This window comes from Cornus florida, unplaced genomic scaffold, assembly GCF_030987335.1.
Source record: "Cornus florida cultivar Cherokee Brave unplaced genomic scaffold, ASM3098733v1 CherokeeBrave_3.0.0_Hap2_Chr08, whole genome shotgun sequence".
NCBI classification, from domain to species: domain Eukaryota; kingdom Viridiplantae; phylum Streptophyta; class Magnoliopsida; order Cornales; family Cornaceae; genus Cornus; species Cornus florida.
In genome coordinates this window covers 12,604,997-12,631,698 of record NW_026775578.1, presented here as the reverse complement: position 1 = coordinate 12,631,698, position 26,702 = coordinate 12,604,997, and the positions used below count along the sequence as shown (strand labels likewise).

General features: G+C 34.5%; 3 protein-coding genes across 3 annotated transcripts; 2 read left to right on the top strand and 1 right to left on the bottom strand.

Moving 5' to 3' along the window:
- Positions 1-878: 878 nt before the first annotated feature.
- On the top strand, positions 879-3,618 carry LOC132269428 (pentatricopeptide repeat-containing protein At1g08070, chloroplastic-like). The gene has a single exon (XM_059770614.1). It carries the CDS (start codon positions 1,345-1,347, stop codon positions 3,394-3,396), a length of 2,052 nt encoding a protein of 683 aa, XP_059626597.1. The 5' UTR covers positions 879-1,344; the 3' UTR covers positions 3,397-3,618.
- A 189-nt stretch (positions 3,619-3,807) lies between these two features.
- Positions 3,808-7,561, bottom strand: LOC132269427 (uncharacterized). The gene is made up of 5 exons (XM_059770613.1): positions 7,295-7,561; positions 7,032-7,176; positions 5,628-5,731; positions 4,261-4,390; positions 3,808-4,184 (listed from the first exon to the last, which is right to left on the bottom strand). Exons 2-5 carry the CDS (start codon positions 7,143-7,145, stop codon positions 4,146-4,148), a joined length of 387 nt encoding a protein of 128 aa, XP_059626596.1. The 5' UTR covers positions 7,146-7,176; positions 7,295-7,561; the 3' UTR covers positions 3,808-4,145.
- Positions 7,562-13,279: 5,718 nt separating this feature from the next.
- On the top strand, positions 13,280-24,060 carry LOC132269426 (oxysterol-binding protein-related protein 3C-like). The gene is made up of 10 exons (XM_059770612.1): positions 13,280-13,649; positions 15,716-15,809; positions 17,453-17,569; positions 17,666-17,738; positions 17,825-17,943; positions 19,857-19,978; positions 20,825-21,001; positions 21,310-21,454; positions 22,585-22,763; positions 23,667-24,060. Exons 1-10 carry the CDS (start codon positions 13,552-13,554, stop codon positions 23,914-23,916), a joined length of 1,374 nt encoding a protein of 457 aa, XP_059626595.1. The 5' UTR covers positions 13,280-13,551; the 3' UTR covers positions 23,917-24,060.
- The last annotated feature ends 2,642 nt before the right edge of the window (positions 24,061-26,702 follow it).

Here is a 26,702-nt window from a genome sequence, read left to right as displayed (position 1 = left end):
CATTTGATATATATAGTTCGTTGTTGGGTACAATTATAAAAATTCAAGCTCATAAGGATGAGGAAATGGGTTTGAATTCCGTAGTAATCATGTATTTTGGTAAAATATAATAGGGTAATGTACTTTTTTTTATGTTAGCATTTAGGAGATATATAATACATTATAATAATATTCTAAAATATATTAATGTTATAATATTTTTATTTTAAAACAAATATATATCTATATGTATATATTTATATTTATTTATTTTAGTTTTTTCAAGGAATCTTTGTTTTAATTCTCATACAAGAGTTAGTTTAATAATTGTAAAATAGTGCAGTACTAATCTTAAGTAAATAAAGTAAAAGTAACAAGGCAAGTACAATTTATATTTACATGTACTTGTTACTTTTGGGATAAGAAGGGAAGTTAGATTTAGCATGACTTCACATATTTAGAAGAGAGGTCAGACATACAATAATGACTTTTGTAATTATTTATACTTTTCCTTAATAGATCACGGATACAAAGATGCTCAATGTAAAGTCGTTGCCAACTTGACACATCCTTGCCAAATATAAATAAATAAAATAGGTTATTGTCACATGTAAGGGATTTGTAGGTGCCTTCAATTATTGTACCTAGCAATTTTTATTTAGTACATGGTGCACTTTAATTAATTACATAAGGATAAATTATTAAAAGGCTTGCGTGGTTTAAGATTTTGTAGTTTCAATGCGTTATTTTTATTCAAATTTTTATTTATGCCTCAAGTTGTGATTAGCCAAAGTTATGAAATAATTATATAAAAATTTCTCCAAATGTCAAGTACCCTCGTCCTTGAAAGGATAGTGAGCATTTTGTAAGTGGAGTTGCAATTTAGGCGGGCTAATTCAAATTTAATTTAGGGGGGCTAATTCAAAGTCAGCCTTACTAGTTTAGACAATTATGTTTATAATTAGGATTGAGTTTAAATTAAAAAATATCAACTCAAACTTAATTAAGATTGAGATTAGGTTGAGGTGTCATCAACCCAAACCTGAATTTTAATATCTTTTATATATTTTTATTTAAAATATATTTTTTATATATTTTTATTTATGATCACTTTTTTCATTTTTTTTTTGTTTAAATATTAATTTATTGCATACTACACTTTAGAGACATTTTTTTAAAAATTTGTTTGTAATTTTTTTTTTAAATCCATTAATTTATTTAGTTAAAAAGAAAAAAAAAATGAAAAATAAAAAATACATGGTTGTGTCTATAATTCGAGAAAAGAGAAATCTATAAAATAGTTTTGTGCTACCATAAAGCTCTTTCATTTTCCACATCGTTGTAAGAAGAACCATTCACCAATGGATGGGTTTCTTGAAGTCAATGGCAGAATTCGAAACGTTGCAGAAGCAGCTCGCACTGTCTCTTCTGAAGAGTCCACAATCAATCAAAACGCTGAACCACCTAAAATCCCTCCATGTCTGGCTTCTTCGAACCGGTCTCCACCAAAGCAACTTCGCAGTAGGGAATTTCGTGGCCCATTGTGCAACTTTGAGCCTCATGAACTACGCAGTCCAAATATTCGATGAAATGCTCGAACCAAACTCTTTCGTCTGGAACACCATGATCAGAGGTTTCCAACAAAACCAAGAACCCAGAAATGCACTGTTGTGCTTTGATCGTATGCGGGTTCGAAGAGTTCAACCAGATCGTTTCACGTTCCCATTCGTGATACGGGCTTGCGCTGACCTGAAGGATGTTTGGAAAGGGTCATGTATTCACGGGCAAATTTTCAAATTTGGGCTCGAGTTGGATGTATTCATTGGTACAAGATTGATTGATTTTTATGGTGGTTTCGGGGATATGAAGGTGGCGGAACAAGTGTTTGATGAAATGCCCATTAGAGATGCTGTTGTGTGGACTGTCATTTTATCTGGATATGTGAATCAATGCGATGATATGGAAAGAGCACGGGAATTGTTTGATAAGATGCCCATTAAGGATCTTGTGGCGTGGAATACAATGATTGGTGGGTTTTTGAAAGTTGGGAACATTGAACTTGCTAAGTTGTTATTTGATCAAGCTCCCATTAAAGATTTATTGATGTACAATATGATGTTAGGTGGCTATGCAAAGCATGGTGAGGTTGAGGTTTTGTTGCGGTTTTTCCATGATATGCCCAAGAGAGATTTGGTATCTTGGAATTCAGTTATCGGAGGGCTAGTCCATAATAGGAGGATCAATGAAGCAATGAAGCACTTTCACCTTATGCAGATGGAGAATGTGAATCCCAATGAAGTGACCTTAGTGAGTGTTATCTCTGCTTGCGCCCATGTGGGAGCACTAGAGATGGGGAAATGGTTGCACTCCTATGTCGACAGGAGCAATCTCAGTTGGAACGTTGTGGTTGGGACTGCTTTAGTGGACATGTATTCCAAGTGTGGTGACTTAGAGAGTGCTGAATATGTATTTGATAAGATGTTAGAACGCGACGTTGTAGCTTGGAATGCAATGATCATGGGATTTTCAATGAATGGGAAAAGTAAAAATGCCTTGGAGTTCTTCTATCGGATGAAAGGTGAAGCTGTGAGGCCTAATGATGTAACCATTCTTGGGGTTTTGTGTGCATGTGTGCATGAGGGCTTGGTATCTGAAGGACGGAAGTGCTTTCGTAGTATGTCCCAAGAGCTTGGCTTAGTACCTAAGTTAGAGCATTATGGTTGCATGGTTGATCTCCTTGGTCGAGCTGGTTTGCTAAATGAAGCTTACGAGTTAATCCAAGCTATGCCTCTTGTGCCACACACTGGGGTCTGGGGTGCATTACTTGGTGCATGTAAGATCCACGGAAATGTGGAGCTTGCCGAGCGTGCAATTGAACACTTGATTCAACTTGATCTTGAAGATGGGGGTTACCTATCTATTATGTCCAATATATATGCTAATGCAGGAAGGTGGGATGATGTTGCTAAAGTGAGGGAATTGATGAGAGACAAAGGGATTGGCAAGTTACGGGGGTGCAGTTCCATCGAGATTAATGGTGAGATACATGAATTCGGAGTGGAGGAGAAGATTCACCCTCGAGCCAAAGAAATTAATGGTATGATAGATGAGATATCCAAGCGTTTAAAGATGGCAGGCCATGTTGCTAGCACAAATGAGGTGTTTTTTGATGTGGAGGAGGAGGAAAAAGAGAAGGCTCTATATTTTCACAGTGAGAAGATGGCTGTTGCATTCGGACTTATTGCCACTGAAAAGGGCACTGTCATTCGGGTAGTGAAGAATTTGCGTATTTGTTCTGATTGTCATGCTGCTATAAAGCTGATTTCTGGGATTTTTGAAAGAGAAATAGTGGTTAGAGATCGTAGTCGATTTCACCACTTCAAGGAGGGTTCTTGTTCCTGTAGAGATTATTGGTAACTAAGACGGTGGAATGGCACAAAACCAACCAACATATGTCACAAAGCATTCTGGTTATGTTACCCCGTCTATGAGAAATTTCTTACTCTTAACCATTCCAACAAACCATAATCTGTGTTTGTGAGGTTACTGATTTTATTTTATTTTATTCCTCACTGCAACTAATTGACGTTTTTTCTCCTAAAATGTTAGTGCTATGGTTGATTAAAATTGGAATTATAACTTTCTAAACGTGCTATGGTTGATTGAAAATTAGACTTAAAAACAAGTCTTCATCATGTTTACGAGTAACATGTTAGATGATTGGAGCTCTTGTGACCATCTCTGTTATTAGCACTTGGCGTCCAACTTCGTCATCACATTGAATCGTTGATGCAAGAATGCATGCCCAGAATTTAAGAATCATACATATGAATAACATATTTGTGAATTTGCAGAATTTTGCCGACTGCCAATTTCACTGCTTATTGTCAAAAACAAAAAACAAAAAGAAAAGAAAAAGACAGTATTTGGTGTGCTGAATAAATGATGTTACATTGCACATGTTTTTAATGGAGTAAATGTCATCAAAACTATTTACCATAATCTGAAAGCTAAAATGCCAGTGACCTACAGAATTGAGTATTCCATAATCATGAAAAGGACAATAATAATAAATAAAAACAAAATTGAAAAATAGGAAATTCTCTCATTGTTCTTGGGGCACTAGAGTGAAGCCTCACAAGATCATCTATAGAGATGGTAGCCAATCAGAAGTGTGCCAAGCTGTATATTAGAATCCATGCAAGCTGACAACACAAAAGAAAAGTTAGTCATAAACCAGCAAAAAGGCCAGTGAGGACAGCAAAAAATAGTTAGAAGTACCAGAAACAGTGTTATAGAAGCAAAAAGGCCTTCTTGGAGGAGAGCTCCATGACCACCAAACTCTTCTTCATCAATCTTTAGTATCACTGCGTAATAACCATATATTATCCCAGATGATATCATCAGAAACCTGAAAACCAAAATAAGCGCACAAATTGGTCATGGAAGCTTCCACAGAACGGCAAAAGAGTTAAACAAATGAACATGAGATGTTATATTCATGGGCAGATAGTTTATATCTAACAGACATTTGAAAGAGAATATGTATCTATCCAACTTTTGTAGGTTACCCACTTTAGTATCTTTACTTTAAGATCCTAAAGATTGGAGGGAACTACCAAGCATCTCACCTACTTGAATCAGAGTAATCATTAAAACTTCTGATAAAAAATGACTGAAACATTCCAAGGAAGATGAAACAACAACAACAACAACAAGAGAAAACTGAACCTCAAAAATATATACCCAAAGATTTCCAAGAAATTTTACATCTTGGAGGACTTAATCCTATTGAAGGAAACAATTAAGCAAAAAATAAATAAATATTGCCAATGATTTATGTCACTCGGTTAGATGAGTAGGGAATGAAATGGTGTCCATGAAATGCATTTACCCTTGTATGAGCTGCTCATGTACAGCAACATACACCAGAACACTTCTACACCACTTTCTCCCCTAGCTAGTCTGACAGCATGTTTCACCAATGCTCATCAGAGATTAGTTAGCAGTCTATTAACCTAATGTAACTAAATATTATTAAGAGAAATTGAGCAAACCAAAAAAACTTTATAAAGCATAAACTACGGCTAAGAGAGATGATCAGGGAAGGCTAGATAAAGATGATTCTGAATTCGTGGTCGGATTGGCCTCTCTAATCTGCAGTTAGATCTCTTTTCAGAAATCTAAATGACCTGCTGGATGAAGATGATTATGAATTCAAAAATGTAACATGGGTGAGTAGCATCATCACTTCACATCTTTGTCCAATACCTGGATTTTTAAGTTTCAGTATTCTACCAATAAAGAAAACAGTACAAACATGAACACGGATCCCAGGAAGTACAAACACAAATCTATCTTCACCAGCATTCCATATAATCGATTTATATTGAGAAACTGAACAAACTGTTTCAAACTGTTCATTTATAGAAAAGAAAATTTTCTTGCTACCCAATAAACTCGAAGAAGGGCAGGCTTGGTATCCCGAATAAGCATCTAAGATAACATGTCCATTGCATTGATAGTAAAATGCACCCATGAAATCTACCCTCGTATAACATATCATTAAAGCTTCATTTAGCATCATGAGAATGTGGGAAAAAAGTGAAAATGAATTGAGAAAACAGCACTTCCTATCATCAACTTACGCTACAATCCAGATGCCCCCAACCAAAGGAATGGCACCACATAGCAATCCACATACTAGGGCCAACACTTGTCGAATCCAATGCAAGACATCTCCCAGTTGATCCTGGAACAAAAAGAGCATATCAGTCAATAATTGGAATTATCTTACAAGCAACCTGTTGAAGCAACCTCTTTGAATGTAGTGCGTTTTGTTTCTTTCTCAATAACTTTTAGTCATATATTCCCCTCATAAATAAATTCAATAATCATATATTAAGAATGTTATATGAACTTGTTTCATTATTTTAAAATTTTATTCCTCCACATCTTGCCATTTTTGGTGATGAAAGGACAAAAAATGAACTGTAACCTTCTTAACATCCCGAAGTTTAGATTTTTTACACATTAAATTTAGAGAGTAAATCCTGTATTAGGCTGTGCATTTGATAGATTTAAAAAGCTGGAAGTATGAAAAAAGTATTGGATAAGTGGTAAAATGAGGTCTATAAATCTCACTCGCCAAACTATTGTGACAGTGCCATAAAAGACATTGTGGAACCGCTATGAATTTTAGTAGGATCCATATAGCAGCCCGTAATTTATCATATCTTAGTAATACCAATACTTAACGGCATTACTAAACAGTAATGACTTATATTTAACGAGTAAGAACTCCTTTAGGTCTCTTGAAATACTTTCTCTACTTTCTACCTTCTTTTAGTTTGTTGACACTTCAAATGTTGAGAGAGCGCCTTATAATTGATGAAAAACTCAAACAGATAGTAGAAAATAATTGAATGCATGGAAGAAGAGACAATATGAGGCGAAGAAAATGCACGTCCTGAGTATACCCCTTTCTTCTTCTTAAAGTCCATTGAGATTGAATCAATTACAGTTGTTCCTGAGCGCCTTATAATTGATGAAAATCTCAAAGAGAGAGTAGAAAATAATTGAATGCATAAAAGAAGAGACAATATGAGGTGAAGAAAATGCACGTCCTGAATACCCCTTTCTTCTTCTTAAAGTCCATTGACATTGAATCAATTACAGTTGTTCCTGTGATAAGGGTTAAAGATCCCGTGCTAATCAGAGCATCTTAAAATCCATAATCCAAATGAAAAGTTAATGATTGAATTTATTATTCTTATTAATTTTACAAATGAAAAACAGAGAATCAGCATAAATTCAGATGCAGAACTTATGGAAGAGTTTATCAAGCAATGCTGAAGATAAAATTTGAAAGACAAGATCTTGCAAAACTCCAATATTTATTCTCTCTCACATCCGCATAATTCCAAGGACAAATTGTGCTACTCAACTAACACACTCGTTGTAGATAGAATTAAATTGAGAACCTAAATATCATATAATTAAATCCAATGAAACAGCATCGATGATCGGTATTTATTATTCAAAGTGCAAACCTTGTCCCAAGAAGCCTCTGGATCGAGCAATTTCGCGAACTTGAACGGAGACTGGTGATCGCTCTGATGCTGTTGCTGTTGAATATTGGACTTCGCCGATTTTCTTTCTTTCATAATGAGAATTGTGAAATTTGTCACAAATAAACTGCTAGAAAAAAAAAAAATTAATCTTTAATAAATTATTTATTTGATAAAGCGAAGATCAGAGCAGCAGGTTAGGGTTTTGGTGAAGAAGACAAGAGAGAGGAAAGGGCCAAGCATACGGTTGTTTGACGATTCGATCAATTGGGAAGAGAGTGTTGGATAGTGGTTGGGATTGAATATAAAAGTAGAAAGAGTCACTGTAGATCTAAAAAGATATAATTATAAAGTACTGGACAACATATTGGTTTGTACGCTGCTGATTATGATTCCGCTAACGTGATCGGATTGCTTATTGTTCGTCGACACAACAACACTACTGGTGTGGGTTTCTGTCGCTCGCCTCGTGTGCGTTATCACGTGCCCCACTTGCTTGGGTTAGCCTGGTCCGTTCGTCAGTAAGACTATGCTTGGTAGGATGGGTTTGAAGGAAAGTATTACTTTAGTTGCGTGGGAAAAGAAATAAAAAGAAAGGATAATTTTTATTTGATATTGTATTTGGTTAATTAATGAAGGGAAAAAAAAAAGAAAAAGAACAATAATCACGTTTGGGTAGAGAAAGGAAAAGAAAATAAAGAGAATTATTTTAATAAATTAACTATTAAACCATTATATATATATATATATATACACACTGTCTCTAGGCCCACAAGAAAAGAAAAAAAAAAAATTCAACCTCTGCTGTCTCTAGGGCAAATCATTTCAGCCTCTATTCTCGTTCTCAACTCCCAACTTCCCTCTCTCTCTCTCTCACTCTCCAACTGCTCTCTCTCTCCAACTGCAAACTACTACAACAATCACAAGTTTAAAACCCATATATTTCAGTTTATATATTTGTCTGCAGGAATCAAAACTTCAAAACCCATATCGGCATCATTTCAAATTGTTCAAAAAATCAAAACCCAATTTCAGATTGTTCAAAAAATCAAAACCCATATCGATCAAAAACCATATCAAATTGTTCAAAAAATCAAAACCCATATCAATTTCCATTGCCCGTTGTTCCAAAAATCAAAACCCATATCAGATTGTTCAAAAAATCAAAACCCATGTCAGTTTCCATCGCCCGCTGTTCCAATTCGGGTTTGCCGTTCGCAAGCTTCAGCCGCTGGCCCTCTTTCTCTCAACTCTCAAGCTTGCCCCCCTCTCTCTCTGCAACTGCTAAATCAACTAATCAAGTCTGTAATTTTTGTTTTGCAAACTAAATTCACTTGTAATCAAGGGCAAAATTGGCATCTAAAATCGCACACCAAGCTTTTCCTTCCCTTTTATTTCATTTCCTTTCATTTTTGAGAGGTTAAGAAATTTATTGTTGAAAGCTTGTGTTAACCCTCCAAACCCTTCCCTTTCCTTCCAACAATTTTTACCAAACACAAATTTTAATTCTCCTCCGTCACTTTCCCTTCCCTTTCCCCTTTTGCCATTGCACCAATATGACCCTAATAATAATGCACAAAAAAATGTGGCACATTGGTAAGTGTGTGTCAGACTTACTATATAAGGCTAAAATCATAAAAAAATCCCTCTTTTTACAAAAATTATCAACTAACCCTTCCAACTAAAGAGAGTATCATATTACACATTTGATATTTTAATAAGTTTATCATATCACTCTTTTTTTCATTAATTTTCTGTCTTAAATTAACGAGAATAATAATATTTCACTAGATCTGACCAAACTACCCTTTTAATCACCTAAGGACTAAAATGCCCCGTCTCAGTCTAAAGAATCTATTTTATTCAACAACGGGAGCGTTCAAACTCCATATTTTCCAACGTGCTTCACTAATGACCAATGTGAGCTCCAAACAAACAACGTCAGCCAAATTTCAGAGATCAGTTCGGCGATGATACAAGACCCACTTCGAGGAAGCCCAAATAAGCTCCACAGACGTGCATGAGCTTTCATCGGTGATCGAACCGAGAAGATCACACCCAACGACAACACTTCAAATGACCTCAACCCAGTAGCTTCCAACCGGTGAGTTCCTTTTTGTCCAGTGCACTCCTTTTCAGCGAGCTTCACAAACCCAACTGGCAAAGAGTCTCAGCAACTAAACCGGCGAGAAAGTCCGATAAAACAAAGACCCAATAGATTGCTTCAGTCCGACGACACCTCAAACCCTCCTTAGCGAAACCCTGTTCAGCCTGGCGATGTCTCAAGCGACCTCGAACCAACTACAGCAACCAATATCCGGTGAGCTTCCGAACAACGGCCAAAACGAACGGATTCCCAAATGCATGCACTATCTATGGTGAACAAACATAAAGTTCCAGACGTCCATCGATCTGTGCAAACTCCATGAATGCTGGCAATATGTACCGAGTATCCAGCAATCTAAACCCAACGCGAGCTCCAACTTGCTGCAAGACCCACCTCGACGTTCTCCATCAGCGACCAAAACTGAAAGCTCCGTTAGCAAGAAGACCAACGAGGCTTACCCATTTTGATCATCATCCAGTGAGCTACACTTTCATGCAAGCGCATCGGGTGAGCCTTGATACACTCGACATGAAGCTTCTCCAAAAGTCCCAACTCCGGCCAAACAGTTCCGTCGAGCCGCTTATATATATTTCCAGTGACAGCTCAGAGCATTAGCAACAACTTATTCAACCACTGCAATCCTTTTTATACATGAGCCAGTCAGCAGCCAATAGGCTATTTACATGTGTGTGAGTGTAGAGACATGGAGGACATTATTGTCATTTAAAATAAAAAATTTCAGTTTAATAAAATATTAATAAACTATCAAGGACATTATTGTCATTTCACAATAATTTAACGATTTTGTTACGAAAATGAGACAACGTAATAATTCTTGTTAGTTCAGGAAATTTTTTAATAAGTCAAGAATTATATGTCACTGTGTGTATATATATATATTGTTTTTTTCACCCATAATGAGTGAAAAAAAAACAAGCTTCCATTGTGGAGGAAAGAAAATTTTAAAATTGAAATATCATCTATATTTCCACTCTTCTTTAAGGATTATGAAATATTTTAGCTTTAATTGAACCTCGTTTATTAATTTTTTTATTAATGACATGTACTAAAACTTTTCTTTTGTTATTATGTTGCTCCGCGCCAAGTACGCACCTCTGTACACACAGGTATTTATCCATTTGTATTTGTTAAAGTTGTGATTTAAATACTGGTGAAGAATCTCATTATGGAAAAATGAAATTGATTTCGTTTTAATGGAATTGGTTATACTTAGGCATAATGTTCGGAACGGTAATTCAAAGAAATGGAACCAATTGCACTTTAGTTGAACCACTTATGCTTGTCTTATATGTACCAAAGATTCCTTTTCTGTTTAGTTGAAATGATTATTTAGTATTCTAATAAGGTTATTTTCTGTTACGGTAGTTTGGACATTTTCTATTGACTGACTTAACAATAGGTGATAGAAATTTGTACAAACATAGTGAGATATTTGGCCTCCGGTGAGGTTGGGATATTTCACCATTTTATTTATTTTTGGGAACAGAGCTTGTATATTAGATGAAAAATGATACTAGCACTAGAGTGCCTAACCGATTTATTCGGCATAATCTATATGGACATTTGCACTAAAGTATCTGACCGATTTGGTCGTCATAATCTATATGGACATTTGCACTAAAGTATCTGACCGATTTGGTCGTCATAATATATACGGCGGTCTAGGTGGCAGCTTTCCTCTGTTTCTCGCTCCTTTTTTTCTCTCTCTCAGTAACATCCCCAAATCTCTCTCTCTCTCTCATCTCACTCAATCCCCCAAATCAAATAAGACAGATCCATTTTTAGACCGTAGAAACCTAAGAGGAAGAAAGAAGAGAATCAATAAATCTACTTATAAGAAATGAAGAGTAAAGTGGAATTGGGGAGAGGGAAAAAAGCAAGAAGTGGTGAACGGTACTGGATCCGAGAAAGACGAATGGAATCGGAGAGGGAAAAAAAAAAGGTGTCGCCAGAGCTGGATTCGCCGGAGTCGTGAACGATCCAACTAGTTCATTGGCACCGACGAGTACAGATTGTGCGAGATAACGTGTATGAAGTTGGATGGGTTTATAACAGAGAAGTTAGTGAGAGGTGCACGCGTGATTGGTAGGCGGCGAGGAGGAATCGAGCTCCGACGCGGCAGCAGATTGGGTGTCGCTGTCAGAGTGTTCACCTTCGTTTGGGTCTGTTCTGAAGCTCGCCGGAAATGTGTATACGAAGCTCAGCGGTTGGGTACTGTAGTTTTTCCGGTTTAGGTCTTGGTTGGGTCATCGTTTCTCACCAATTTGGTCATATCAGTTGGATTGTCTTTAGCTCAGAGCTTCTAGTCATCAATGGAGTTCCAGTTCGGTTCTCTGTTCATCGGAATCAATGGAGGTTTCTGTTCAGAGCTTTTACTAGAGCCATAGTTGTAACATCTTTCTTGGCTGGAGTCATGGTGCTTTCCTTACCAAATCTTCTCTGAAGCTTTCCGATTTGGGTCTGACTGAAGCTCACAATTGGAGATTGCTTAAAGCTTTCCGGTCACTTGGTTTGTTGTTGTTGTTGAGTCGTTGATGCTCTCTCTGTGTTGGACTCTCTTCTCACCGTTAAAGATGAACTGGACAGACAACTATTTTATTTTATTTTTTCTTTTTAATGTTGTTTGCCAGCTGAATTCTGTCTAACAAATCGGTCACCTATTTTATTTTATTTTATTTTATTTTTTCCCCAATGCGAAAAATTAAATTTGAATGTCAAATCTATATCTTGACAGGTACTATATTATCAAAATACTACATTTTAACAATTATGCTACAATGGTACATTTCATACAAAATATTATTTTTTTACACAACCACTATTCTTTTTCAATTAACATTTATATTTGCATCAATAATATTAATATTAGGTACATTTCAAGTTAAGTTGTAGATATTAGAAGAAAATTAAAATTAAACTTAATTAAAAATAAATAAAAATTTAAAATATTTTGTCAAAAAAGGACCAAATATATATATATATATATATATATATATATATATATAATAATAATAATATATATGAATTTCAAAAAAAAAAAAAATTATATAAAAAAGTATATAATAATATAATCAAATATATAAATATTATATATATATATATATATATATATATATATATATATTAGGGCAAATCATTTCAGCCTTCCCAATGCCTCCATCCCTAAAATGATTACCGCAATCATAAACTTTTCATATATTATATAAATATATATATATATATATATTTATATTTATAATTCAAAAATACAAATTTACTGTAATCTAATTTGTATATAAACATTTTTCCCACTTTTTTTTTTTTAGGGCAAATCATTTCAGCCTCCCCAATCGCCTCCATATATATATCTCGTTCTCAATTATGAAATTGCCCCCTCTTTCTCTTTACCTTTGTGCAATTGCAAACTACAAAATAACAAGAATCAGAAGCTCAAAACCTGAATCTTTAAGTTTCCATCGCCCGCTGTTTTAGTTTTGGTTCACCATTTGCAAGCTTTAGCTGCTGTTCCGGTTCAGATTTGAGAAGATATATATATATATATATATATATATATATATATATATATATATATATGAGGATGAGAGGAGAAGAGAAAATATAAATTTGAGAATTTACCTGGTCACCGTCGATAATCGCTGTCATTGTAAATGAGAGGGAGAAAGAGGTCGTTGTAGATGAGACGGAGAGAGAGAACATGGCAACGCAACCATGGATAGAGATAAAAAGCCATTCCAAACGACATCGTATAGAGAGAGAGGACTTGCTAAAAAAATTAGCAACTCTTATATGCGTGAGAAGATTTGACATTCTTAAAATTTAAGAACCTAAATAAAAGTTTATTGGAGAGTCCATTTTTTACGCTTCTCTCAAATTTTTGGGTTTAGTAGCCCAAATGAAAGGTGCATCGGAGATGCTCCCAATTTTGTTTTGCTTTAGATAATCAATTCCCAACACCATCTAAGCCCAAGCCCAAAACTGTTGAGGGGGAATTAATTAGCCGTTTGGGTCGATGTAGAACCAGTTGATGGTCCACCGTCATGAAATTAGCGTCTGATCCACGCTATAAATATAGACAGTCGGCTAGACACTTGCAAGTTGACTCACAACATTATCCTTATTTTGGGTACCACTATAACAAACACTTGAAAACAAGCGGGCGCCAACAAATTCCATCTCTGGTCCTCGCTAAATCCCAATCTCGCCCTCCCTTTTAGTTTTTAGATTATTTGTCGCGTAGATCGTTCGGTCAACTCGGTCTCCCTTCTCCTTTAAAAAAACCCTCAGCACACATCTTCCTTCCTTCTTCAAATTCCACTCGGTGTTTGTTGAATTCATTCATCTTTTGCAGAGACTGCAGAGTTAGGTTCGGCAGAGATGAGTAGTCCAAAGAAAAACCAAAGCAAGGGTTTCTTTGGGGCAATGACTTCCGGATTGTCCATGTTCGGGAACGCCATGCACAGATCTGTCAACGGGTATGCTTCTTGGGGGTTCTCTATCTCTGTCTGTGTGTCTGAATATATCAACCACTATATCAGTGATTGTGTCATCATATGAGTTTTGTAGTTTCAATAAGAAGTTGATTGATTAATTTATTACCTTCAAAACTAGAAAGTAAGGGCTTTCTCAGTTCTCTGACGCTTAATGCTCGAGGATTGATATATTTGCGTTTTTTTTTTTTTGTTGTTGCTACAGTTACTTTAGTGATGAAAGCCTGCAATTACTTGCTAAACAATCAACTTTTGTAAATAATGTTCTAGTTATTGACTTCGATATTGAAATTGAAGTTCATTTATATAGATTTCATTAACGCATTAATTGTGAACACAACTTGTTGCCTCTTGCCCTGTGTTGTTGTACTCAACTATTGCTTTTCGTAAAATATCGTATTTTAAAGTCAATAGTCTCTTTTGTTTCACGTTCTATTTAGTTTTGGTGAGAATGTATATAGCTGGTCAACTTTTAGAAAGAGAAAGGGAAAAACGTCGCTGATCTATAGTAAAAAGTTCTCTGAAAAGCAATTAGCATAAAAATGCTCAGCATTAGCAATTCTACCTGTACCATGTATAGCATGTATTATGTGTCATGCCTTGGCATTTAAGCCAATAGGTAAGCTTTTTGTATGGTCATAACATAGGATTTGATGAATTCAATCATCAAAATATGTATTGAAGATCTTGTTAAGCGTATAGTTGTATTCATGTATGTTATTGTAGGACCTCAAAAGTCACTTATGTGATGTTGCTTTGATACGTATTTGGCCTGATCTGTGAAAACTACCACATTGCCTTGACAGATAGGTGCTTCAATGCAGTATTTCTTGATTGATTGTTGCTTCGATATGTGGTAGGTGAAGTGTTGAACTGTTGATTAGATAATATTTATATAATTTTTTTGAGACATGGTTTGTGGCTTGGTGGTATTTGAAACTACCATTCTGCATTAATATATATCGAGTTTGGACTTTAGATTACTATGATTTCTTGGTATATAATTGAATCATCACCATATTGTTGATTGACCTATGTGCTAAAGGTACCATGCTACCTTGAAATATGTCTTTGAAAGCCCTCAAACTATACCATGTTGCATTGATAAGTTACTGTATTGTCTCGATTAGTGGAAACCACCTAGTTGCCGAAGAAGATTGTAGTGTTTATGTCATGTTGCCTTAATATGATGGAACTTATCAAGTTGACTAGATATATGGTTCTGTAAAACCTTACACTTACAGCATCATGTTGCCTTGGTATATGGCTTCCCAACTATTACAGGTTGTGACCATCATCTTGCTAACTGATATGCCATTTTGCTTTGATTTTTGTTGTCTTGCTACATGGAGACTATTTATTTCCTTGATTTAGGCTAGCTTTCTCATATGGCCAGATGCCTAACAGAATGACACAGTTTTTGCATCAGTTTGGACCTTATATTCCTTTTGTCTTGGGTCCTCACTCATTTAGACTGAGGATGTACAGGACTGCTCCTTGGTCATAGGCTTCTTTATAGGCTGGTGTTGGTAAGTTTTGTGACAGGCCCTTCTTCAACCACCAATTTTCCTACAAGGAATCTGACAGTAATTCATTGAGGGTTGGCATCAAGCTGGGAGCCAATTGTTCAACATTGCAAAGATGAATCATGATCTGGTCATCTTGAAGCTTTGCTAGTTCTGGTATTAGTTCAGGATTGTAGTGAAAAGAATAGAAGGAAGACAGCTAATGGAATGAGTCTACATAGATATGAATGAGTTTAGGTTTTAATGTTGATTTAATGTTCCAATATTGCAATTGGATATGATATCATGAATGTCTAGTTTGATACCCCCCACGACAGCAGTACTCACCAATTATGCATTATTTGATTAGAACTTATATTTTGCTGTTGTGGTGGCCCTCACATTATGTGTGTTTTATGGCTATCAATTTGTATTGGAAATCCGTGGTGATTAAGGATATTCATTGAAGGTTATTTGAGAAACTAATGGCATGTCCAGAAACTGTTCTGTAATGGATGCCCCTTTTTTTGTCTCCCTTGCCTCCAGATTGCTTGGATATGAAGGGGTGGAGGTTATAAATCCGGAGGGAGGCAAAGAAGATGCAGAGGAGGAAGCTCAGAGAGGAAGGTGGAAGCAGGAGGTGAGTCGTATGAAATTGTTTTTAAACAAGTTGTTTTTATTATTAATATCAGAAACAAAGATGTTATATAACACTAGCTGAAGTAAGCTGGTGCATTTGTTGAAGCTGACATTTTTCTGGATTTGCTTATTGATTCAATACATAATTTTTTTTGTATGTCCTAGTAGAAAATTTGGTGTGCTGAGAATAACTGGATAATAATTCCACACATATTACTTATCAAAAAATTATTCCACACAGAGTCATTTAGTGGGTTGTGGGTGTTTAGTGGTATATTTGCAAGCATATCTTTTTAGTCCCTTACCGACAATATTAAATTGTTTTTTTGGTAAAAGTTCCCACCACAAAAGGAGATATTTTGACTTTCTGGTTATATTTTGAGGTTTTTCTGGAACCCACATCTTCTATCCATGTTATGTACATAGACTTGTACCTTAATAACATAGGTACGATGAAATTTAACTTCATATACGTTTAATGATTAATAATGATGGAGGGAAATATATGCTTTTTCTGGGTATTAGAACAAAATTTATGATTAAACTGTTTTTGTTTATGACTTGTCATTTCATATCCTCCAATATATTCATTACCTGTTTGTTTCTTATGTTGTCATGATGTCATCTATAGGCACATTTATATGCAGAAACCATATAATTGAACCCAAGACCACCGTGCCTTACTATTATTTGATTAGAAGAACAACTTAGAAGATGACATTTATGCCGCTAAAGATAGAAAAGCTAGCACGCTTGATCTATTTAAGTGAAATGATGTGATAGTTAATTTATCGAACTATATTGCTGATTACAGATTAAGTACATAACCTGAGCTTTGAACTCTCCAACAAAATTGAAAAAAAAAAAAAAAAAAAGTAAAAAAGTTGATCTCTGAACCTTAAAATTCATTTGGAAATAAGAATGTATGGATAAACTTACTACATGAAAATTGCACTTTCCTATGAATTTGTTGTAAACTATTTTTTGCAAAATGATTTTAGTTATAAATAAACTACCGCAACTGGTGGGGTGAAATCCCAAAATAGATTATTGTGATAGAAGACTTGAGAAGATGGACTCTTTTATTTTCTTTTGCGCAGTTAGGATTTGGGAGCCTATGAACTGATAAGTTTTGAATAATTGAGACGTATCCAGTACTACACGACCGTTGTTCCAAGTTTACTGAAGCTCCTTGAGAATATTGTTTGTTCATAAGGAGAAATAGTTTTGAACTTTGTAGCCAAGTTGCTTCCTCGAAAGTACACAGTATACATGGTAATGTTTTTTTTTTTTTTTTTTTTTTTTTTTTTTTTTTTTTTTTTCTTCCTAGTTGGGACTCACACACACTGCCTCCACTGAGGTTCAAACCCTTGACCTCCCTTTGGAAAGTAGGAGCCTTGTACCTCTCGGCCACAGGCCTGTTGGTACATGGTAATGTTTAACAGTGGAAGCAGAAATCGAAGTGCCGATCAAACATTACTTTTTATTTATTTTTGAAAGCTATACTTAAAACATTGGTTATTGATTGAGTTTTTTCACTGGTTCGCTTTGCGGTGTACAAATATTTTCTATTGGCCTATTTTATTTTAGCTTGAGAATTGAATCTATTTCTCATGCATGCTGAGATTTATTGCTTTCTTAAAGGATCGGGACAGTTACTGGAAGATGATGCAAAAGTATATTGGCTCAGATGTGACATCAATGGTGACCCTTCCAGTCCTTATATTTGAGCCAATGACAATGCTTCAGAAAATGGCAGAGGTTTGTGCTTTTTCTCTCCGCATCGTTAATTCTTATTTTATATTATGCACTGTTTATACCTCATGCGATAGTGCAAATGTGCAATTTTGGTGACAGTTAATGGAATACTCCCACCTTTTAGATAGGGCAGATGAGTGTGAGGATCCGTACATGCGGTTGGTGTATGCTTGTGAGTATTCTTGCATTGAATATTTTATGGGGCAGGTACGCAAATGTTTCCTCATGTATATTAGAATTTTTGGTATCACATTGCAGCATCATGGGCAATATCAGTTTACTATGCCTACCAACGAACCTGGAAGCCTTTTAACCCTATTCTTGGTGAGACTTATGAAATGGTGAATCATGGTGGGATTACATTCATTGCCGAGCAGGTGATTTAAGGATCTTGACTTTCTTTTCTATGCTTTTATCTCTCTCTCTCTCTCTCTCTCTCTCTCTCCCCATCTTTTTGCTCTTCTTGTACTTCCTCTTTGATGAAATGATGTTATATTAAATGAAGGAGAAACGGGTGCACAGGGGTGGAGCTAGAAATTTTAATTTGGGAGAAAAAAGGGGGGGTGGGGGTCAGGATTTTGTACAATGTAACTGAAATTTTAAACTTCCATAAATTAAATGTAATATAATTTTGTTTAAATATTAGTCATGGTAAATATACCTTGACAAGATCCAAAAATGAGAAAAATACAACTTAAATAAGCTATGTTACATGGACTCGGGTACGGATGTCGGACACAGGTATGTATCCATGCGTCGGACGTGTCAAATTTTCGAACAGAAGGACACACGGACACAGCTAAATTAATTATTTTATTAATTATTTTATTTTATTTTCTAGAGTAAAGTAATGTTTTATCTAATATAATGTTCAATATAGGTATTTAACTCATTTTAAAGTAATAATATAATGTAATTAAATGATAGGATATGCTTTTTAAGTACATGTTCAACCAAAAGTGTCGGACACATATCCCATACCCATGTCCGAGGGATAGGTGTCCGACACGGGTACTTTACTATTTTTGAAGAGTCCATGTAACAGAGTAAATAAGTAGACGAAAATTGATATGAGAAATAAAAACATAAAATATAGAGAAGACGAAATGATAAGTTACAATTAAAAGAGAGGAGGTAAAGAAATAAGCATTATTAGAGAACCAATTTTCCTTCATCGATTGTTTCAGTTTTTCAAAAATCTAATTTTTGGGGAAAAACAATTTGTGTACTTTAATTCCATTTGGGAAAGATGTACTACCTCCGTCCCAAAATAGATGTCCACATTGGGAACTGTGACTCTCAACAATTTGAGTCACAGTTCTCAAGGTGGATATCTATTTTGGGATAGAGGGAGTATCATTTTTACCTAGATGAAAGATTAAAAAATAATAATAATGATTCTTAACTAAACAAAATTTCTCAATTTTAAATTTAAGAAGATTATAACTTTAGTAACTTATACAAATAGTTATAGAATGTCATTTAGCAAGTGACAATTAAAAGTGTTAGCATATATGATATTATTGTTGTTGTTGTCAATCTCACCATACTTTAGTTTATCCTCCTGCCCCAATGCACCTAGGACTTGCCAATGGAGATTGGTATAGAATTCTAGATAATTTTTTTGTAAACATCTTTTTAGTGTGCGACAAAAAGGGTTCATGCATTTGTATTAAACAATAAACATGAAGGAGCATTAGTGATTTTTCTCCTTTTTTCTCTCTTGAATTAATATAAAAGGTAATATTGTACAGGTGTGTATCTGTAAATGAGATAATGATGTGTTGCTGTAAGGACTATAATAATAATGAACTTAAATTCTTATTGCACAATATTTGAGCTTTCAAAAGTGTAGCTAAAAGGGTCCAAAGTTGAAGATTTCTACAAGTTTCAAGGGAACACAAACTAAATTTGTTTTCAAACTCTATATTTTGGGGCCAATATATAAGTGTTTTTAAAAAATATTGGTGGCTGATTGAAAATTTTCATGAGTTTTTGAAATAATATTTACAAATTAATTATTATTTAGGGGTATTAATGAAAATTTGCCCCCCCCATCCCCATTCCACTTCTTGCTCCACCCTTGCGAGTGCCACCCGCATACATGGGTATACACAAGCAAGAAGGACACTTAATTCAGAATCTAGATGTTTTTAAGGAAGGAAAAGAGGAAGTTTAATGCCTAAATCTTCTGAAACTCTTGGAAGATAAATTTATGAATGCTCCCTAATGGACAGATGCTTTTGCATGGTTGCTAAAGTGAATGTTTTAACATTACTATTTGTTACAGGTGAGTCATCATCCTCCAATGAGTGCTGGGCATGCTGAAACCAATCACTTCACATATGACATTACATCAAAGTTGAAAACCAAATTTTTAGGGAACTCATTTGATGTCTACCCTGTTGGGAGGTCCGTTTTGTATTTCTGTTTCTCATTAATTATTACCATTTTCTCTTTGATGTCAATAATTTTGGTGGTGGGTTCAACATTTTTAAAATTCTTGGTCTTGCTCTTGCTCTGTGCATTGTTCTGTTATTAGTTCTTTGTAACTTGTATAGAAGAGCATTTTGGTGATTATGTATAGAATTGTGGGGAATTCCTAAGGTGGAAGTCCACCTTAACCATGCCCTTTGAAAGGAAGAAAGACACGGTTGTGGGACTATGTTTGCAGCTTAGATGAACTATATACGAGCAGGGGCGGAGCTAGGATTTCAATTTAGGGGGGGCATAGTGCAAAAAAAATATAATAATAAATAAATAAAAGAAGAATTTTAGGTAGTAGTAGAAAAAGAAGAATTTTAGGCAGCAGAAAAATGGCATAACTTTAGAAAGAAAAAGAATTAGAGCCTGAAGAAGAAATTTTTTAATTTTTTTAAGGAATTTAAAGAGAGGAAGAGGAAAATAAGGAAAAATTAAAGTGAATTTTAGAAACTAAAATAATTTTAGGGGGGGCATTATAAACAAATTTCCTTATATATGTAAAAAAATTAAGAATATGACTACAATAATATAGTGGGCGGGGCCAAGTTATACCCCCTCTGGGCATGAACTGGATTCGCCCCTGTATATGAGGCACTATTCGGCTGTGTGCCAATTCCAGAATTAGTATGTGCCTCATTTGATGTTTGATTTTGAAAAGTTTTATATTGTGTTTATTGTTTACGTCTTTTTTTTATTAGGATTTCTTACAAATTTATTCGTCCCAACATATTTCATTAATGAAATTTACATTTCTACAGTTTTTAATACATGCAGAACACGTGTAACTCTTAAAGGAGATGGTGTAGTCCTGGATTTGGTTCCTCCTCCCACAAAGGTCAACAATTTGATTTTTGGACGAACTTGGGTGGATTCACCTGGGGATATGATCATGACAAATTTGACTACTGGTGACAAAGTTGTGCTGTACTTCCAGCCATGTGGTTGGTTTGGGTATGTTGATAATATTCTGTTCCTTTTCACTTGCTTGGATGGTCTTTATCTGATTGTTCCTTTGTTCTAGCCTTTAAGGTTTTTCCGTGATACTGTACAAGTTAGGATTGTTGTATTACGCTTGCTTATGGTGTCTCCACGGTTAATAAATTTATTCCAGTATTTCTAATTCATTTTAAAGTTCTTATCATTTTTTAGAGTCAAAATTCTTTCTCAGACATGCAGGTCTGCATGTGCAATCTGTGTTTGTTGTGTACATGCATTCTGTGAGCCACTTGTACCGGTTAATCAGGTATATTTTATTGCAGGGCTGGTCGATATGAAGTAGATGGTTATGTATATAATGCAGCTGAGGAACCTAAAATATTGATGACTGGGAAATGGAACGAGTCACTGAGTTATCAACCATGTGACATGGAAGGGGAACCTCTACCAGGCACAGAACCGAAAGAGGTTAATTCCCGTTTCCCGTTTTATCATTTTATGCTTTTCAGTTAACGTCCTAAAATTATGTGTTGTTGAATGAGAACTGACCTCATTTAGGGGAACCTCTACTTCATATCGACCAGGCCTGCAATATTTTAGAGGTTCCCCTAAAATATAAATAACTATCTACTTCATATCATTGTATGCTTTTCAGTTAACGTCCTAAAATTATGGATATGTTATATATATATATATATATTGGTATATATTTATTTTTCCGCGGATTGTTAATTACACACACACACACACACACACACACACACATATATTTTCTGTTGTGTCTAAATTATAGAGTTGAGTTCCTGTCAAAATTTTCCGTTTCCTGATTTTTGTTATCTTGTATCACATTACCTACTTTCATGATTATCATAATTTGGATGCTTCATGCTTGGACTTTGATATCACAGTGTCTTGGGGATTGTTCTTGAGTCTTGGGTTGAAGTATTGGATACAAAGATATAGATTGTTTTCCTTGGGTGGGGCGGGAGATAAATACTTGATACTTCTAATTTCTGAGGCTCTTTGATATTTACTTCTAGCATGGTTGTCTTAACTGTAATGCTTTTGCTATAATTTAGTGAGTAGTTGTTTGCGGAAATGATGAGTAGTTTAAATTTCAAAAGCTCTTGAATATATCACATTTTGGCATGCTTTTGGGGGACTGTCATTGATAATAATCTTGTTTACAATTCTGGCTTGTGACTCTAAAAATGTACTCCAGAGCATTATTCTGGGATGAATTTGAGCTTATTTTATCTGGCTTGCAATAGTTTTGCTTTGGAGTACCTTTTTACTCTATGAACAGATTTCGTGGTCCAAGCCAATTGAATGATTTTACAAGCTCAACAATTTGACAAAATCCCAGAATTGCATGCTTCTTTTGGTTCACTTCTTAATAAAGGATATTACTCCGACCTACGAACCACCTAAAGAAATTAAAGCTCGCCTATAATGATGATAAATGGGTGGCTTCGCCTGAAAGACACTTGAAATAGTGTCTTATTATGCATTTTTTTATAATATCTAAGTAGCTGTTAGTTAAGGTATTTCGGCTGTTTGAGCTGATGAACAAATAGTCACTGATGAGCTTTCTGCAGGTTTGGCGAGTGGCTGCTGTTCCAGAGAATGACGAACACCAGTATACATATTTTGCACATAAAATAAACAGCTTTGACACTGCTCCTAGGAAATTGTTGGCGTCGGATTCTCGTTTGCGTCCTGACAGATATGCACTTGAGAAGGGTGATCTATCTAAAGCTGGTGCTGAGAAGAGCAGGTTTCTCTACTCTCTAATTCTCTTTCATGCAGATACACTAACAAATTCCTTACCGGGAATTGCTGGCCAATGCTTAAAACAAGGGCTTAAAATTAAGTTGATGGATCACATGTTTATCCCCTAATGCCCAATGATTGTCTGTTAATGGTACAATGATTCATATACCTGGCTCCCCCATCGTATGGGTACAACCATCATTTTGTACAAGTCCCAAATGATTCGAGCCAACCATGGCTTTGGGTTGTTCAGGCTTGGCATCAGAGGGTTGTCCAGGGTCAGCTGTCTTTGGGTGAGCCAAGCATGTGCTCTGCTTGATGTTGTTCAGCGATGCCATAGGCATTGTGCTCAATTGCGTATTGAAACTTTATTTCTGTATATATACATATATGTATATATGAAGTATGAACATAAACATACACAATACATATACCAAATCTTCAGTCTGAAGTGCAGATTCATGTAGGCCTTCTCAGTTAGGGTTTCACCTAGGGCAATTCCGTATGTGGCTTCTTCACCAATTTTAGGGCTTGTTTCAGTAATAATCCCCAGATGGAGACCGTAATTGGTTGGTTTGCATGTTCCTCTTTTAGGAGAATTTGTATTGGTTTCAGCGAGGTAGAGAAATTATTTGTTCCCATTGGGTTGGGCTCAACTGGTGTATTTGGTTTCAATGATAATGATTTGAGTAAAACATGGGATGTGGAAACCTTACAAGCAGCCACCTGAAGTGGTTAAAGGATGCAATTTTCTTATTCTCAAGGATCATAAAAATAGTTTTAGCTGGTTTGGATATTTCCATTCAAATCAACATGATAAGTTTTAGATTTCTGTTACTACAGTGCCACTAAGAGGTTATATTTTTTGTGAAAAATATAACATTTTATCTAATTTATTCATTTTCAGTCTTGAGGAGAGGCAAAGAGCTGAAAAGAGAGACCGAGAGGCAAAGGGCCATCAATTCACGCCAAGATGGTTTGATCTAACTGATGAAATTACACCTACACCTTGGGGGGACTTGGAAGTCTACCAATACAATGGTAAATACGCCGAACATCGTGCTGCCGTAGATAGCTTGGAGGACAGTATTCATGAGGATGGTGTCAGAACAACAGAGTTCAACCCCTGGCAGTATGGTAATTTGTCTTCTGCATAAGCTATTCTTATGTTTTTTATTTTTATTCTTCAGTTACCCGATAGAACTTTATAGTGTGATATGTGTGGAAGCTTGTTTATTGTATCGTGTACATTTTATTGTTTTATAATTTGGTATTACTTCAATATAGCAAGTTTGGTCTCAGATAGATTTCTCTCATTTCTCACCACTTCTCTTGTTCTGCTTTTGTGATGAAGCCAACTGAAAAAGTTGAGTCTTTTAATTAATTTATTTTTTTCTTTCAATAAATGTCGTTTTATACTGTTGGTTTTTGTATTATTCGGTATGCTAAACTATGGTAAAATTATTGTTTGAACATCAATTAATGCCACTACAAATTTTCATTTTAGGATTGAAAATATCATTTATTATATATATATTATAAAATTCTGATGCAGTATTTTAAATCTAATAGGCTGGTAACATTTCATTTACAATTCTTAAAGAAATAACAAGTATTTAGTAACAGTCATCTTCTAGAACTTAGATCCTCTAAGTTAAATCTTCTTTGAGTTATCCTAATTGAATTTTTTACGGATTGACACATGACATTTAAAATCTATGTAATACTTGTATTAAACCATGTTAACTAATTTTAAATAAAAATTAAAAACTGCATCATTTTGAGATAAAGAAAATTTATCAAAGTTAAAAAACTGCATCTTTTTGAAATAAGGAAAATTCTCTATAGCATCTTTTTCAAAAAAGATCGCTCCCTCTCTCCTCTTAGAAGGTTAAACTGCAAAATCGCTCTGGTTCACTTTTTTATTTTTTATTTTTTAAATCTAAATTGCAAAATTCCTTTCTTTTTTCACTCTCTTTTTTTGAAATTTAAATTCCAAAATTCATCTATTTTTTAAAATTTAAACTACAAAATTAATTTCAGAGGCTTTTAATTTACCCATTCATTTTTTGCGCGAATTATTCCCGTAACCGTGGGAATAAGCACCCAATCGTGGGAATAAGCAAGAGAAGAGAGAAGGAACGATCTTTTTCACAAAAGACGAGGGAGAGAGAACGACGTTAAAATATGGTAAATTTTTCTTATTTTAAAATAGTGCACTTTTAAAACTTTGGTAAATTTTATTTATTTAAAAACGGTTCAGTTTTCAAATTTTCTTTAAATTAGTTGACGTGATTTAACACAAGTAGTAGATAGATTTTAAATATCACACGTCAATCTACAGATAATTTAATTTATGATATCTTAGAGAAGATTTAACTCAGGATACAAGTCCCATCTTTTATTGATCTAGATTTGTGGATAAATGATTTCATATCAAATCCAGAAAATATGATATTCAATAAATTCTTGTACCTTTTGAAATGTGGAATATGAAACGAGCATTTATAAAAGAAGTAAGTTGAGGATTTTATAAAGGGACAATACTTAAGTTCTCGTTAATAAAGATTTATAATATACTAAACATTGATTTGGACTAATAATAAATAAACACATTCTTTTTTAATTATCAAATCATATAATTTTCTTCTTCTTTTGTTATATATACATATACACGAACAATGCTTAGATCTTCATTAGTGAGAATTTACACCATACTCACTGTGATGTGGACCAATAATAAATGAATATGTCACTTTTTACAAGTTTAATATGAAGGTGTAGATATTCACTTATTAAATCAGAGATAGTGATTTTATTACCATCTATGATTTGGTAATTAAAATAAAATATGCTCATTTATTATTGATTCATATCTGCAGTCAGTATGGTGTAGATCCCCACTGGTAACTTTAAATATAGATCGCAATATTTTAAGGGAAAAAAATGATTTTTGTGGTCCTGACTGCACCCAATTCCAGCACTCAACCCATCTTGGCTACGATGGAGATTGTAGGAGTTTGAAGTTTACGAAACCCCTCTTTGAATCAGTAGATTCCTTGACGTAAAAGGGACAATCTGTGTTATTTGTCATCGATTTAAAGGTCAAAGCCAATATTGTTGAACTTGAGAGGCTTTGGTTCCATCGAACCTTTCAACACTGACTTTGGAACACAATAAATTGCACATTTAACTCAATTCATATTAATGCTTTAACTAATTAGTACTCGTGTTAAATTTATTAATATTATATAAATAACATAAGAAATTGTCATATTATTCAACTTGCTTCTACACCTAAGTTCTAATTAATTATGAGAAGCTGTATGCAATTTTAATTGTTTGTTCTAATTCACACTTTTATAATATTATATAAATAAAGTTGCTTTCATTAACTTTTCTTCTTCTCATTTGTCTTGTAATATATATATATATATATATATATATATATATAATTAATTTTACAACAAAATCTTTTTCCTTATTGGATGCTTCTATTCATTAGATTTTTGACTTTTCATTATAAAACAATTGGCATATTGTAGAAAACGATTTTATTTGTGTTAAACAAATTTCACCAATTCATGTCTAATTTCAATGCTTGAGGTGAGATTATGGTTCAGTCACTTACCCCTACACTGCCATTTTTTTTTTTAGGTTGCAATTGATATGTGAGGTTTGTTTGTTGAAATGATAAATAATTGATATATTGTTGTTTTTGAGACGAATAAAAATTGAAATTAGAGGAATATAAAAAAGAATTATGACAATAGGATGAGTTGACTTTTTGTAGTCTCTTGTATTACGGGATAATATTCAACATATACAATTAATTTAGCAATGAAAAAAAAAAATTATGATCCGATCAACTTATTTGACCTAAGTTGGTAGTCCTTATCTAACATCACTCTGTCCCATACAATACATAGTTTTTACTGAAAAG